The 16,519-nt window shown below is 41.0% G+C and overlaps 1 protein-coding gene across 1 annotated transcript; it reads right to left on the bottom strand.

Annotated features, from left to right (window-relative positions):
- Positions 1–279: 279 nt before the first annotated feature.
- LOC124034352 (BCL2/adenovirus E1B 19 kDa protein-interacting protein 3-like) lies at positions 280–14,627 on the bottom strand. The gene is made up of 6 exons (XM_046347436.1): positions 14,476–14,627; positions 4,102–4,372; positions 3,918–3,999; positions 3,703–3,794; positions 3,183–3,332; positions 280–2,434 (listed from the first exon to the last, which is right to left on the bottom strand). The coding sequence occupies exons 1-6, from the start codon at positions 14,561–14,563 to the stop codon at positions 2,386–2,388; spliced, it is 732 nt and encodes a 243-aa protein (XP_046203392.1). The 5' UTR covers positions 14,564–14,627; the 3' UTR covers positions 280–2,385.
- Positions 14,628–16,519: the final 1,892 nt, after the last annotated feature.

Here is a 16,519-nt window from a genome sequence, read left to right as displayed (position 1 = left end):
AAGTGGTTCATTTGACCATATTATTGATTTAGTGCATCACTGTTTGAAAATATGGAGAGACGGTACTGTTACATCTACCCAGTCGCTGTCTAGGTTCAATAAACATCTGCCAATTAATATGAAACACCTCTGCCACTGCCTATTCTTTCTACTTTTCATGCATCAAGATAAGAGTACTTGACACTAATCCATCACCCACCTTCCTCTTCTGTTGACAATGTTTTACAATGCATTTCTGTTATATCCGTTGTCACCATTCAAAAACCACATTGGAGTGAATTGCGGTTAATTTCTCATTTTAATGTCAGATTTTTGTCAAATTGGAAAAACTATCAAACAAGGCTGAAGGGTCTTGCTACAAGAATCAATATCACAAACAAAACATGTTCAAGGGAAAGGACCAAGCATCTTTCAGTTTGTATTTTGTATTATCAAAGAAAAAAAATGAAACCAATGATAATGCACATACTTCTGTGTTAGATACAGGATGGACTTGACAATATTAAATGAAAGCTATGACAGCCTTTGGCATCTCATGAATGATAATAAGTTAATCAATGTCAATTACAAGCTAAAGGCATGCATGCAATGGGAGTTACTTTGAGTTGGCACAAACCAAGAACAGAGGCACAAAACAATCCCACTCAAAAAAAATAACCCTCCTACAATCATCACATCTATCCCCATTGTCCACTCACACCCCCCCCCCCAAAGTAAAAAAAAACTAAATAACCAAGCAGGGGTGGAGTGCTGGTTTTGTAAAGATACTTTCTCAGGAGTTCCTATCGCACGCTATGTGAGAATAATTACTTAGTGTATGAAAAGAAAGAAGCTTTTACTATTGCAAAAAAAAGAAAAAGGGTCCTTTTATCAGATTACATAAAATTATTTCAGTACCAAATAGATCATTGTTAAAGATTTATCCAAAAATCATTACTTACATATGGTCTGCTTTATGGAAATGTATGCCTATGGGGAATGGAAACATATTTCATGCATACACAAAATGTTCACCGGAGGACATGTCAAAACCAGGTAGGTGACTTATCAGGACTGGAGATATGAGTGCATGAAACTGTTTGTGTTAGTTAAACTTATCCAATAGTTGACAAATCACTGTGCATGTTACCTTTGTAATGAAAGTGCTGAGATTAAAATAAATCTATATTTGGCACTATGCAGTAGTCATTTTGTGTACCAAAAGGAAACAAAACTGAATTATTTGTGGCCAGTTATAACATCATTCCACCAATACACCCTACTCTGTATGGTGGCTGGACCTATACACTGAGGGCGTGTTACCACACAGGAAAACTTACATTCAAAAGGTTTATAGAATCAGCTTGGAGAAAATAAATTAGATATGAAAAACAAAAGCATGTGTGGCATTGACACACGAGTTGTTGAACAACAGGCAGGTTGTATATATTGGTATCAACTACTGTACATAAAGTCTTCATTCAAACTTTCCCTTACCCCGTACTTTACCCTGTACTGCATTTAGATGTACTATTCTTTCTGCATCTATCTACTGGGATGTTTTCCTGTTAATCAATGGAAATCTGCAGTAGCTACTAGATTCACTATTCACACCCTTTCACCAAGAGACCACCTTCAGATAATTATTTGGGGCTACTAAATGACACAAATTAGGTATAACTAGAATAGGCTGGAATTACAAGCACACTTCTCCTGAATTGATAAGTCTGGGCTGAATATTATTCCAAACCATGTAATAAAATAACAAATCCGAACAACAATACCACTTGATTCACAGTTACTGCAATTCTCAATGCCAATTGAAAGACGTACTGCAGATATGTAGCTTATTTTGGTTCAGGTAAAAGTCACCATGAAATTTACTGACTTGGAGTAGGGAGCAGTAGAGGAATTCTTGATTTCTCAAAGCACAATCTCTAGGTCTAAGCCAAGTAATCTGTGTAGAAATCTAAGAGAAATTCCCAAACCTCCAGGCCCTGTGCCATCCAATACCAGTCACAGTGTTTGTGCAGTACAGTATAAACAGCTTTTGAGGAATAATTTTGTCCAGAAGTACAACACTCAGATTCAGGTAGGTGCTGTGAACTATTATGTGCTGCTAGTGGTCATTACCGTTCAAAGCCAATCTGTGTCAAAAGGTAAAAGGTTCCCAGTCATTTCAGAATTATGAACCCTCCAAAAGCACGCTACATCAAAACACTTGGGTAAGTCATTGTCAGATAGTGGTACAAATAACTAAAAAGGGGGAAAAAACAGTTGAAAGGAGATAGCTAGACATACAATGGATGCAGAGGAAAAGAGGACATTTAAGCACATGAAGACATTGTAACAACTAGTCAACAGGATAATTTTGATGCGACTTCCAGGTACTGCTTCACTTTGGGTTTAGAAAGAGCTGGTGGAAGGCGTGGGGAGTCTCTTCCCAATGTAAACCCTAAGGAGACAATAAGTACAGCATGACAATGCTGAGCGATTAACTGACAGTTTTTTTAAACAGCTAATTGAGTGACGATGGTTCATTTTATTCCGTTTTTCCTTCTGTGAGCTCAATGCGCACATTGAACATTTTCTCTAAAGATAAATCAGACCTAGCCTGAACTGTGTGATGTAGTAGGGAGTTGTAGTTTCCGACAGGCCAATATTCCACATTGTTTAGTGCAAAAACATGGTAATCAACTACATTGACCGTAATCCATTGCGCATCTATCTACCTTGTCCAGTCTCTTATGCCTGCTACAGAAGAGGCAGAAGAATACACGATCGTGTGGGAATATAGAGAGCAGCTGTTGCTTTGCAAAGGTATGTCTACCTGAAAAGACATGATCTAAGTGATTGATAGTTTGGTATTCAGCAGTCGTAAAAGTATGCCTTATTTAAGAAATACAAAAGTGATTTTGTCAGACAGCATATGCAGAAGCTCTAGAGAAATATGACTTTATTATATAATTTCAAGTTATCAAATAAAACTAACGTAACGTGAAAAATTATGGTTAATAAGTAGTAATGGGCAGTCACTACCATGGGACTTTGAATTGTTTTATTGTGATAGGGCAAAATCAAAAAAACGTATAATCGAACACTAATCGCTCAGCACTAATGACAATGATTTAACAGCAGACAATCTACAAATACTCACATATCCATTTGATTTGCTAGTTGTGTAAGATGGAACAGTCACTCACCCAATGCCAAGGGCAAGAATGTGAGACAGCAGTAAGGAAGGGATGAAGACTTTGAGGAAGTCAGCAGAGAAGATACCCCCTTTCTTCATGGCTGCACTATTTCTCATGCTTAGGGATACTGAGCGTCTGGGGTGACGGAAGTGGAACTCCCTACAAAAATAAAACACAAAAAAAATCACTGAACATGTTCACCATCTTGAAACAAATTGCATTGTTATCCCACAGAAAATTGGCATGTGTCTATTTTTGCTATGATTTAGGCTAGCAGTTTTGTGTTAGAACAGGGGTGGGAAAACTTTAAAGGCCACATAGGGATTTTGAAAGGGCCGTACAGTTTTTTGCTGGGGAAGAAAAAGAGCAGATATCTAAAGAAATATATATATATATTTATTAGGAAAATGTAATTTCTACATTTTCTATGTTTATACTTTATATCTCCCTCCGGCTGGATTGAATGGGCTCGCGGGCCGGATCGTAGTTTGCCCAACACTGTGTTAGAGTGTGCCGTGTGTCTCCTTACTTGGGTGGAACGTTTTCAGGCCGACTGGACCAATCTGCAACTTTGTTCATCATGATATCCTCTTCGTTTTTCTCTGGACCTTCCTCCTCTAACTGCAGATGGGGGAGAGAGAGAGCACATGTGAACAGAGAATTACTGTATGCCTATAGTGTAACAGTGTAGACAGGGGCATGGATGGAGGAAGAGAGACATGAGGGCAGGCTGGGTTGTTCTACCTGGCTCCCTCTCCGACTGGACATCTCCACATCAAAGGTGATTTGGCCGTCATCCTGATCTGGACTGGGAGGTCTGTGAGGACTGAGGTGTAACACAGGAGGAAATGAATACACAAATTATACAAACACCTCAACATGGAGGACAGAGTTTAGGGAGTACACTAAAAACATGACACTCCCTTACCTGTCGCAGGAGGAGCTGCTCTGGCTGGACTCGTGCTGGGCGTCCAGCAGGATCTTCTCCATGTCTCCATTGTGGATAGAGGAGGATGAGGGCACATGCTCCAGCGCCGCTGTCAGACTCTCCTCCACCTCCTCTGACACCACCTCCAGGGCCTGAGGGGCCTGACTCTCCCCCTCATTCCCGTTCCCCGGGGCAGGAGAGGGTGTGGTGGAGTTTGGCAGCAGGGCCTGTTTCCTGTTGTTTCCATTCATCTCCAGCTCCACCCATGACCCTGAAAACAAAGATGGCAGTGGGGTTTAGAGGAAGTATGTGTATTAGTACAAATGTTAGTGACATAAGTCTAATGGTAAAGATGAAGTGACGTTCTCAAATTCGATGCATGGCTTACTGCACCATCACCAAAAACATTGCATTTTGAGAAGAGAACTTGCAGCTACTATTGTAATTCAAATGAGCAAGCTGGAGAATGAAGGCAGTGGTACTTGGGGAAAACACCAAATAGCTGCTGTAAGTGCTTTCAATTAGCTACAAAGTCAACAAAGAGAGAAATCATCATGACACAAAGACTCACTGAGCCCGAAGAGAGATCCAGACATTTACATTTCATCTTAGTCTAGAGCAGAGAGCCCCTGGCAGAGGAATGCATCCCTTTTATCTCAGATGCATGAGACATGTCTGTGATTGTTCTGGCCTTGTTTGTCTCAGCCACTCACAGTATGTGTAATGAAGTCACTGTATGGAACATACAGCATTGCATGTTAACAAGGAGAGTCAGTGGATGGCCACCCTATGCTGCCGAGGATTAGGCCTAACTCCATATACATGAAAGTAGAATCATTTTGTAAAACAGAAAATAGACATGCATGCATGCATGGGTTTTAGATGTTAAGGACACCAATAGAGTATCTTTGTAGACCTAAGGTTACATGTGCATGTTACTGAAATGATTGCCTTCATTAACAAAAACAAACATACATTACATGACCAAAAGTATGTGGACACCTGTGCAAACATCTCATTCCAAAATCATGGGCATTAATATAGAGAGTTGTTCCCCCCTTTTCTGCTATAACAGCCTCCACTATTCTGGGAAAGCTTTCCACTAGATGTTGGAACATTGCTGCACGGACTTGCTTCCATTTAGCCACAAGAGCATTAGTAAAGGTGGGCACTGATGTTGGGCGATTAGGCCTGGTTCATCATCATCATTCCAATTCCTCCCAAAGGTGTTCGATGGGATTGAGGTCAGGGCTCTGTGCAGGCTAGTCAAGTTCTTCCACAACCAATCTTGACAAACCATTTCTGTTTGGGCCTTGCTTTGTGCACAGGAGAATTGTCATGCTGAAACAGGAAAGGGCATTCGTCAAACTTTACAGTTGGCACTATGCATTCGGACAGGTAGTGTTCTCCTGGCATCCACCAAACCCAGATTCATCCTTCGGACTACCAGATGGTGATGAGTGAAACATCACTCCAGAGAAGGCATTTCCACTGCTCCAGAGTCCAATGGCGGCAAGCTTTACACCACTACAGCCAACGCTTGGCATTGCACATGGTGAACTTGGGCTTGTTTGCGGCTGCCTGGCCATGGAAACCCATTTCATGAAGCTCCCAACGAACAGTTGTTGTGCTGACGTTGCTTCCAAAGGCAGTTTGTAACTCTGTAGTGAGTGTTGCAACTGAGGACAGACGATTTTTATGTGCTTCAGCACTCAGTGGTCCAGCTGTGAGCTTGTGTGGCCTACCACTTCGCGAGTAAGCCTTTGTTGCTCTTAGATGTTTCAACTTCACAATAACAGCACTTACAGTTGCCCGGGGAAGCTCTAGCAGGGCAGAAATCTGATTAACTGACTTGTTGGAAAGGTGGCATAGGACGGTGCCACGTTGAAAGCCACTGAGCACTTCAGTAAAGCCATTGGCAGTACAATGTTTGTCTATGGAGATTGCATGGCTGTATGCCATGCAACAGGTGTGGCTGAAAAGCCAAATCCACTTATTTGAAAGGGTGTCCACATACTTTTGTATATATAGTATAGCAGACTTCCGTAGATTTCAGTTTAGAAAAAGGCACTGGACTCAAAGTCTAGTATGCTTTAAGCCGAAACTGGAACAAAGCATGCTCTCAGTCTTTGCTCACAGTCATAAAAAAGCACCCACGGCTATTAAGCAAAACATTCCTGACTTCCTCTCTTGGGGACATCAATTGGACTTGTAATGGGGTAATCTCATCCACCAGCCAGCTCTCCCTCTAATTCGAGCCTGGGGACAAGGTTAGTAGGGGTGGCCTGAATGCCACTGTCAGTGAGGTTATGTGGTTCCATTGCCAATCTAGGCCCTTACATAATGTGCATATTCTATAAAACATAGACATAGCATAGAGATGTTATGTCTATCCATCATCTGAAAAAGTATGCCTCTTATTCATCATTTTGCTTCATTTGATTGCTTCTCTATAAATAAACACTATCCAGATGATAGCCTACATTTCATAATGATAGTGCTACTGCCTCTAACAGCAGGCTGCCTGAATGGAATCCAAACTGCTCCCATGTACGGGTAGGAGGGAGGAGAGTTATGCAATCTCTGCAACCAAGCTAAGCATCGAATCCAGGGCCATCAAATCCAGGGCCTGACTATTTAGCCAGTTACGCCTGAGCAACATTCAACTAACTAAACCTCTTCTAGGACTTTCCCTGTGCATTCTACCAGAAACCCATTCTGCATCTCCATACTGTATAAAAAGGGACAAAAAGGAACAGAAAGTACTATACAAGGACACCGATAATACAAACCTATACCATCTTAATCTTGTGCTTTTTCCTCCAACGTGGACTGTGTGGGCAGTTTAGAAACTGCATCTGATGGCCATGTCAATATTGACTGTTCAGCATACAGTAGCAGTCATTGTGGGTGGAAGTAGACAATATACCTATTGCGTTATCTGCAAGGTTTACTTTTGACAGTTCCTACCTAAACAGATTTACCACCCCTACCAAAAAAAAAACCTAACATTTTTATTACTGATTAGATTGAGACATTGAGAAGCCTATCTAGTATCAATCTTATTATGAGAAAGCCTTGTAAGGATAAGGTATGATGACACAGTAACCTATCACTAAGTATTATGGGCAATTGATAGGTGTGGACGAGTCGCATGACTTGGACTTGAGTCTTGACTTGAGCCACAAATTTGATGACTTGAGACTCAACATGATATAAAAAATAATAATAACTTGGAGCCTTAATGCTCGGGACTCTTATTTGACTGGAGACTTATCTGGCCAGGTTTTATAATGTTTTGTCACTTACTTTGTGGCATAGAGTCTCCGTGAATTACTCTCCATGCAGCCACAGTATCACACTTGCAAAAAAAAAAGGAAAAAAAGTGAAACACACACTTGGCCCTCTAATTGGACCAGCAAACTATCAGTCAACACAGATCAGGTGAGCTTGCTCAGTGAAAAGGTTTTGGGTGGGTTGTGAGTGGAGCCTACCATTTGTATTTTATATTTATACCTTCGCTTATTCAACCTGGTCACTAAATTCTTGTTTCAAAATCATCTAATCTGTGCTTCAGAACCAAAAAGTTGTGCATCTTGACTGTTGACCAATCATCAGCATTGGCGCGCAAAGGCGGGCACACATATTCAGATTAGTGACCAGAAAGTACTTTAATTTTCTCCGGTTTTGCCTGCCATTAATGTAGCCTCCCTACATTAATCCATATTAAGTACCATTTAGCAATCTGCCACAGACACATCTTTGTCGCAACAATAGGCTACCTGGTGATTTAATTGATCATATTTCAGATAGGCCTAGTTTGGGTGGGTTAATTATACACCTCAGTGGTGGTACTGGCTATATTACATCTAAAGATAGCTGTAACATCACACGCCCTTCAAATTATTTTGATATGAAGATGTAGCATTCTGGCAAACTAATTAAGATATTTGTGAGGAAGAAAAATGGCTAAAGACAGATCATGCTTTCCACTCAATCCTGCAACATCCGCTTCTTACAAGTATGATCCTGCTTGCTCTGGACTCCAGAGAAGTGACAATGACCATGTTAACATGCAAACCAATATCCCATTATTATTCGGGATCTCAAGTATTCTGCTTTTGAGTGGACACATGTAAACATCATATCCTTTAAAAAAAGAAGCTTGTATCCCGGTTATGAGAACCCGGATAAGATGCCTGGGATATGTTGATCTTAGATGGGATACTGTGGCATGTGAACATTTTATCATGTTTACTGTTGCTTTACACTGTCTGTGCATGCTGAGTTTTGCATTTTATGAGTGTTGTGTGATGTTTTCATCTGATTGTCAAACAAATCACTTAAAAAATAACTACCTACCTGCGCAGTTCAATCCACCATAATTCAGTTTGCTGATACTCCGTACTGAACCGCAGAGCATAATTGCTACATTCACCCATAATTTAGATAAGTTTCTGATTTATTTTATTTTATTTCACCTTTATTCAACCAGGTAGGCCAGTTGAGAACAAGTTTTCATTTACAACTGTGACCATGCCAAGATAAAGCAAAGCAGTGCAACAAAAACAACAGAGTGGCACATATTGACTGTACGTTTGTATAACACAATAGAAAAATCTATGTACAGTGTATGCAAATGTAGAAGAGTAGGGAGGTAAGGCAATAAATAGGCCATAGAGGCAAAATAATTACAATTTAGCATTAACACGAGTGATAGATGTGTAGATGGTGATGTGCAAGTAGAGATACTTGGGTGCAAAAGAGCAAGAGTATAAATAACAATATCGGGATGAGGTAGGTGGGTGTGCTATTCACAGATCGGCTGTCTACAGGTACAGTGGCCAAGCCCCCCAAGCTGCTCTGACAGCTGATGCAAAAGTCACTGAAGTGAGAGACCTATCTCCCTCACTAACTTTTTGCAATACAATCCAGTCATTGGCAGCAGAGAACTGGAAAGAAAGGCGGCCAAAGGATGTGTTGGCTTTGGGGATGAACAGTGAAATATACTTGCTGGAGTCCGTGCTACGGGTGGGTGTTTCTATCGTGACCAGTGAGCTGAGATAAGGCGGGGCTTGACCTAGCAAAGACTTATAGATGACCTGGAGCCAGTGGGTTTGGCGAAGAATATGTAGCGAGGGCCAGCCAACGAGAGCATACAGGCCGCAGTGGTGGGTAGTATATGGGGCTCTGGTGACAAAACGGATGGCACTGTGATAGACTGCATCCAATTTGCCAAGTAGAGTGTTGGAGGCTATTTTGTAAATGACATCGCCGAAGTCAAGGATTGGTAGGATGATCAGTTTTACAAGGGTATATTTGGCAGCATGAGTGAAGGAGGCTTTGTTGCGAAATAGGAAGCCGATTATAGATTTAATTTTGGATTGGAGATGCTTAATGTGAGTCTGGAATGAGAGTTTACAGTCTAACCAGACACCTAGGTATTTGTAGTTGTCCACATATTCTAAGTCAGAACCATCCAGAGGTGTGATGCTAGTCGGGCAGGCAGCAATCGGTTTAAGAGCATGCATTTAGTTTTACTAGCATTTAAAAGCAGTTGGAGGCCATGGAAGGAGAGTTGTATGGAATTGAAGCTCGTCTGGAGGTTTGTTAACACAGGTTAACACATTCGAAAGCCATGGCAAGGTCAATGAAGAAAACTGCACAGTACTGTCTCTTATCGATGGCGGTTATGATATCGTTTAGGACCTTGAGCATGGCTGAGGTGCACCCATGACCAGCTTGGAAACCAGATTGCATAGTGGAGAAGGTACGGTGGGATTCAAAATGGTCGTTGATCTGTTTGTTAACTTGGCTTTCAAAGATTTTAGAAAGGCAGGGCAGGATGGATATAGGTCTATAACAGTTTGGGTCTATTTTTTTCCCTTCTGAAGAGGGGGATGACAGCGGCATCTTTCCAATCTTTCGGGATATCAGACGATGCAAAAGAGGTTGAACAGGCTAGTAATAGAGGTTGCAACAATTTCAGTGGATAATTTTAGAAAGTGAGGGTCCAGATTATTTAGCACAGCTGATTTGTAGGGATCCAGATTTTGCAGCTCTTTCAGAACATCAGCTGTCTGGATTTGGGTGAAGGAGAAATTGGGGGGGGGGGGGGTGGCTTGTTGCTGCAGAGGGTGCTGAGCTGCTGGCCGGGGTAGGGGTAGCCAGGTGGAAAGCATGCCCAACTGTAGAAAATGCTTATTGAAATAATCCATTATCGTAGATTTATCGGCGATGACAGTGTTTCCTAGCCTCAGTGCAGTGGGCAGCTGGGAGGAGGTGCTCTTATTCTCCATGGACGTTAGTGACCAAAAACTTTTTGGAATTAGTGGTACAGGATTCAAATTTCTGTTTGAAAAAGCTAACCTTAGCTTTCCTAACTGACTATATTGATTCCTGACTTCCCTGAAAAGTTGCATATCACAGGAGCTATTTGATGCTAATGCAGAACGCCACAGGATGTTTTTGTGCTGGTCAAGGGCAGTCAAGTCTGGGGTGAACCAAGGGCAGTATCTTTTCTTAAGTCTACATTTTTTTGACTGGGGCATGCTTATTTAAGATGGAGAGGAAAGCACTTTTAAAGAGAAACCAGGCATCCTCTACTGACGGGATGAGGTCAATATCCTTCCAGGATACCCAGGCCAGGTCGATTAGAAAGACCTGCTCGCTGAAGTGTTTTAGGGAGCGTTTGACAATGATGAGGTGTGGTTATTTGACCGCAGACCCATCATTCACACAGGCAATGAGGCAGTGATCGGGGTTGAAGACAGCAGAGGTGCATTTAGAGGGCAAGTTGGTCAGGATGATATCTAAGAGGGTGCCCATGGTTACAGATATAGGGCTTACCTGGTAGGCTCCTTAATAATTTGTGTGAGATTGAGGGCATCTAGCTTAGATTGTAGGACGGCCGGGATGTTAAGCATATCCCAGTTTAGGTCACCTAACAGTACGAACTCTGAAGATAGATGGGGGGCAATCAATTCACATATGGTGTCCAGGGCACAGCTGGGTGCTGAAGGGGGTCTATAACAAGCGGCAAAAGTAGAAGCTCGAATTGTTTGGGCACAGACCTGGATAGCATGACTGAACTCTGCAGGCTCTCTCTTCAGTAGATTGTAACTCCGGCCCCCTTGGCAGTTCTATCTTGTCGGAAAATGTTGTAGTTGGGGATGGAAATTTCAGGATTTTTGGTGGCCTTCATAAGCCAGGATTCAGATACGGCTAGGACATCAGGGTCGGCGGTGTGTGCTAAAGCATTGAATAAAACAAACTTAGGGAGGAGGCTTCTAATGTTAACATGCATGAAACCAAGGCTTTTATGGTTAGAGAAGTCAACAAATGAGAGCGCCTGGGGAATGGAAGTGGTGCTGAGGGCTGCAGGGCCTGGGTTAACCTCTACATCACCAGAGGAACAGAGGAGGAGGAGGATAAGGCAAAAGGCTATAAGAACTTATAACTTACATTTGTTTATCAACTATAGTTTGATACACGCAGCTTTTCTTCTATTATAACTTGTTGCCCCAGAAGACTAAATAAAGTAGTGCTTACCAGAATAATGTCTTACAACGATATAATAAATGCATTAGTAAGCTAGTTAACACCAGTGAAGTTGTCTGTTTCGTTTAGGGACCGGTGAGAAAAAGCAATAACTCAAAAACAATCACGTTTGAGCTCCCGAGTGGCACAGCAGTCTAAGACACTGCATCACTACAGACCCAGGTTCAATCCCAGACTATCACAACTTGCCGTGATCGAGAGTCCCATAGAGTGGCGCACAATTGGCCCAGCTAGGGGAGGGTTTGGCCGTCATTGTAAATATCAATTTCTTCTTAATTGACTTGCCAAATAAAAGGGTAAATGAATAAAAATGTAATTAAAAAAAAACAGTGGAACGATTGGTCCTGTGAGAAATGTCATCAGTTTGACCAGTTTTAAGGAGAAAAACATTTCTAATAAAACTTCTGTTTCGTACTGGGTGCATATTTTAAGGTTGAAATTGTCTGCTTGCAGAACAGTGTCAAAGATAATATTACACACACATTCTCTCAAGAGATGCTGAAATAAATCACATTTCTCCACTCCTGTTCCTGAGACAAAATTAACATTTATTTTATCATTTTACTGCAAGAAAATATATTAGACTACATGTGAGATGTTATAGGCCTACAGTCAGTGTCCATATATCAGTTATTATTCGATTTAACCCAAATGAACTTAAATTAGGAATATTCTGTTTATTTGTGGTTAGAGGGATACTCAGTGAGCGGGATATCAAAAGGTGCATGTATGTAAACAGCTTATACAGTATTAGACCTTAAGCGGGATATGAGCTACTATCTGGAATAATGTGTGCATTTAAACGTGGTCAACGTGACATGATATCCCTAGTTGATATTGACTGCTTACTTGAATGACTCATCTCAAAATGCGGGTGTAAAACTGTTAATTTCGAAATCTTGTTGTTTGAAAATTGCATCACTATTTATGGCTGTAATGACAGGCTACATCTGTGCAGTGGTTGTGCGTAAGCTTTGAACTACGCCTTTGTGGGGGTCAAAAAGTTAGAAAATCCTTGCGCTAGCAAACAGATTGCTGATTTACTTTACAGCAATAGGACCGGGTGCAGCGTAAACATCAAATTGTATGGAGATAGGATTGCCATAAATGAATATGCAGATCCCAAAATTGTTCGGTGATCAAGAATATGAACTGTTTACCTTGCAAACTCACCAGCAATGGGGCATCAAGCAACAATTACTAGCATAGGCCTACTGGTATTTTGTTATGTCAAAAGTGCTTGAAATTGAGCATTTACCTACGAAGCTCACATTTTAATTTGTAGTAAAAATGAACAACAATCAAAAATGTGTTTGTAAGTCGCTCTGGATAAGAGCGTCTGCTAAATGACTTAAATGTAAATGTAAATGTAATAATGAAAATGGCTGTATGGTTGTCTCAAATAGACAAGGACAGTCGTGAAGAGGGCACAACAACACCTATTCACACTCAGGAGACTGAAAATATTTGGCATGTTTGCTCAGATCCTCAAAAAAGTTCAACAGCTGCACCAGAGAGCATCTAGACTGGTTGCATCACCGCCTGGTATGGCAACTGCTCAGCCTCCGACGCAAGGCACCAGGGGGTAGTGTGAACGGCCCAGTACATCACTGGGGTCAAGCTTGCTGCCACCCAGGACCTCTATACCAGAAGACCCCAAGGACTCCAGCCACTCTAGGCCAAAAATGCTTCTTAATAACAGCTTCAACCCCAAGCCATAAGACTCTTGAACAGTTAATCAAATGGCTATCCGGACTATTTGCATTGACCCCACCCCACATTTTTACGCTGCTGCTACTCTGTTTATTATCGATGCATAGTCACTTTACCTCTACTAAACACGTACATATTAAATCAATTACCGCGACAAACCGGTGCCCCAGCATATTGTCCCGGAACCCCCTGTATATAGCCTTGCTACTGTTATTGTATTGTTGCTCCTTAATAATTAGACCCCCCCCCCTTTCTTAAAACTGTATTGTCGGTTAAGGGCTTGTAAGTAGGCATTTCACTGTAAGGTTGTATTCGGCGCATGTGACAAATACAATTGTATTTGAACAATTCATTGCCTGTATAGTACATTTTTTATTGACTTGAGAATTTACATTTAAAAAAACTTGAGACAACTGGACTTGCCCTTAGAATGCAAGACTTGTATTTGACCCGTTCTAATTGGAACTCGATTTGTGACTTGCTTGTGACTCGAATAATAGCGAATTGGTCCCACCTCTTGGATTTAAAAAAAATATTATATGCACACGTTCTCTGCAGGAAAACGCACATACGTAGACATGCTGTATGCAAACGTCTAGAAGTGTGTTTCGCATGGCAAAAACGTTGTCTAGTGAGTGCATTCCATTCGCCTGTGTGTGGATTCAGAAAATCGACAATGCACTGAATGTGTGCAACTCAAACCATAAAAGCTGATGAGTAGCTGGAGTTATGTAAACACATTACATTATTTAAAACAGGGAATTTGTTCTGATTCGACACATTTAATTTATCATTTTCTTTTCAGACATGTTTTGATATGGATTTATCCCGCCCCAAGACAAACTCGTTCAGTGGTATCCTTCCATGGTTGATTGAAATCCTGTCACTCAAACATTCAAAGTAAATCAATTGGAGCAATAAGGATGACGTTTAAACATAATTAAGAGCTCCTCCCGCCCTAAGGAAGCAGAAAAAAATTCTAACCTAGGAGGCAACTTTTGCGATGTTTTGTTAAAAATATTTACCATGAAAAGCAAGCACATTTGTTGGACATGTATTCAAAACTCTTGATTGTTCGAAAAGGTTGTCGGTGATACTTACCGTTTAGGCTAGGCTCCTCGTTATTGTTTTGCTGAGCAGCAGCAGTGGCGGACATGTTGCCAGCTCCGTCTTTAGCGTTTGTCAACATGACACGCAAGCGACCGCGCGCGCAGGCGTATCATATATGATTGGCTCACCTGAGAAGAGACGTCACCAAATTATTTCAAGAACTTTAATTTGTTGTGCAAAATATGCACCAACGCAAATAAACATTTGTTTGTGATGTGTATTCCTTGTATTTCGCATTTAAATGGTCTCCTCTTGCTTTATTTTCTCAATTTTCAAATGGTGCTTGTGTATGTAATGACAAGACCCTTTCCTATATGAGAACATTATACAAATACAAGTCAACTCACTAAAAGAAGTCAGAAACGTATTACAATTATTTTATTCATTCTTTATTACTCATTAACCTAAACTGTATTTTATTCTGTTTGACAAATGCAAACAGACCTATACTGTGAACCTTTAAAACCGCTGTGTTCCTTTTTCTTTTAAATCACCCAGAATTTCCCAATCTTTATCAAGAGTCCCTCAAAACAAAACATACAAATAAAAGAAATTCACAAAAATAAAAAGTGCATTCTGTTGTGAGTCCTGTGAATACATTATATTTAAGTTCCCCTGGGCATTCTCCTGCCTGACAAGCCGCCAATCACTTCAGGAAACGTACTTTAACCAATTTCCTCTGCTATGAAAAAGGCAATTAGGTCCTTCTGCATGACATTTTGTGGCTTTAGACAAGAGTTGTGAAGACAGGAGTATGTGGAGGAAAGTATTATTTTATTTTGTTCAGGTGTCTCCAAGTATTGTTTTAGTCTAAACTGACAGCAGAGATATACAGTTGAAGTCAGAAGATTACATACTTAGGTTGGAGTCATTTAAACTTGTTTTTCAACCAGTCCACAAATTTCTTGTTAACAAACTATAGTTTTGGCAAGTCGGTTAGGACATCTACTTTGTACATGACAAGTAAATTTTCTAATTTTTTTTACAGACATTTCACTATCATAATTCCAGGGGTCAGAAGTTTATACACTAAGTTGACTGTGCCTTTAAACAGCTTGGAAAATTCCATAAAATGTTGTCATGGCTTTAGAAGCTTCAGATAGGCTAATTGACATCATTTGAGTCAATTGGAGGTGTACCTGTGGATGTATTTCTAGGCCTACCTTCAAACTCAGTGCCTCTTTGCTTGACATTATGGGAAAATCAAAAGCAAATCAGCTAAGACCTCAGACCACGTCCAGCTGCAAAAACAATAGTACGCATATGTACAAACACCATGGGACCACGCAGCTGTCAAACCACTCAGGAAAGAGAGGCGTTCTGTCTCCTAGAGATTAACTAGAGATTAATGTATTCTGGTGCGAAAAGTGCAAATCAATCTCAGAACAGCAGCAAAGGACCTTGTGAAAATGCTGGAGGAAACAGGTACAAAAGCAACTATATCCACGAGTCCTATATCGACATACGGTTTGCAACTGCACATGGAGACAAAGATCATACTTTTTGGTGAAATGTCCTCTGGTCTGATGAAACAAAAATAGAACTGCTTGGCCATAATGACCATTGTTATGTTTGGAGGAAAAAGGGGGAGCCTTACAAGCTGAAGAACACCATCCCAACCGTGAAGCATGGGGGTGGCAGCATCATGTGTGGGTGTTTTGCTGCAGGAGGGACTATATTGAAGCAACATCAAGACATCAGTCAGGAAGTTAAAACTTGGTCACAAATGGGTCTTCCAAATGGACAATGACTAATCATACTTCCAAAGTTGTGGCAAAACAGAGTAAGGAATACAAATTCAAGGTATTGGAGTGGCCATCACAAAGCCCCGACCTCAATCCTGTAGAAAATCCGTGGACAGAACTGAAAAAGTGTGTGCAAGCAAGGAGGCCTACAACAAACCTGACTCAGTTAAACCAGCTCTGCCAGGAGGAATGGGCCAAAATTCACCCAAATTTATTGTGGGAAGCTTGTGGAAGGCTACCCGAAACGATTGACCCAAGTTAAACAATTGAAAAGGCAATGCTACCAAATA

This window comes from Oncorhynchus gorbuscha, linkage group LG04 (assembly GCF_021184085.1).
Source record: "Oncorhynchus gorbuscha isolate QuinsamMale2020 ecotype Even-year linkage group LG04, OgorEven_v1.0, whole genome shotgun sequence".
NCBI lineage: Eukaryota > Metazoa > Chordata > Actinopteri > Salmoniformes > Salmonidae > Oncorhynchus > Oncorhynchus gorbuscha.
Note: the sequence above shows the minus strand (reverse complement) of the source record. Positions and strands in the feature narration are given on the sequence as shown.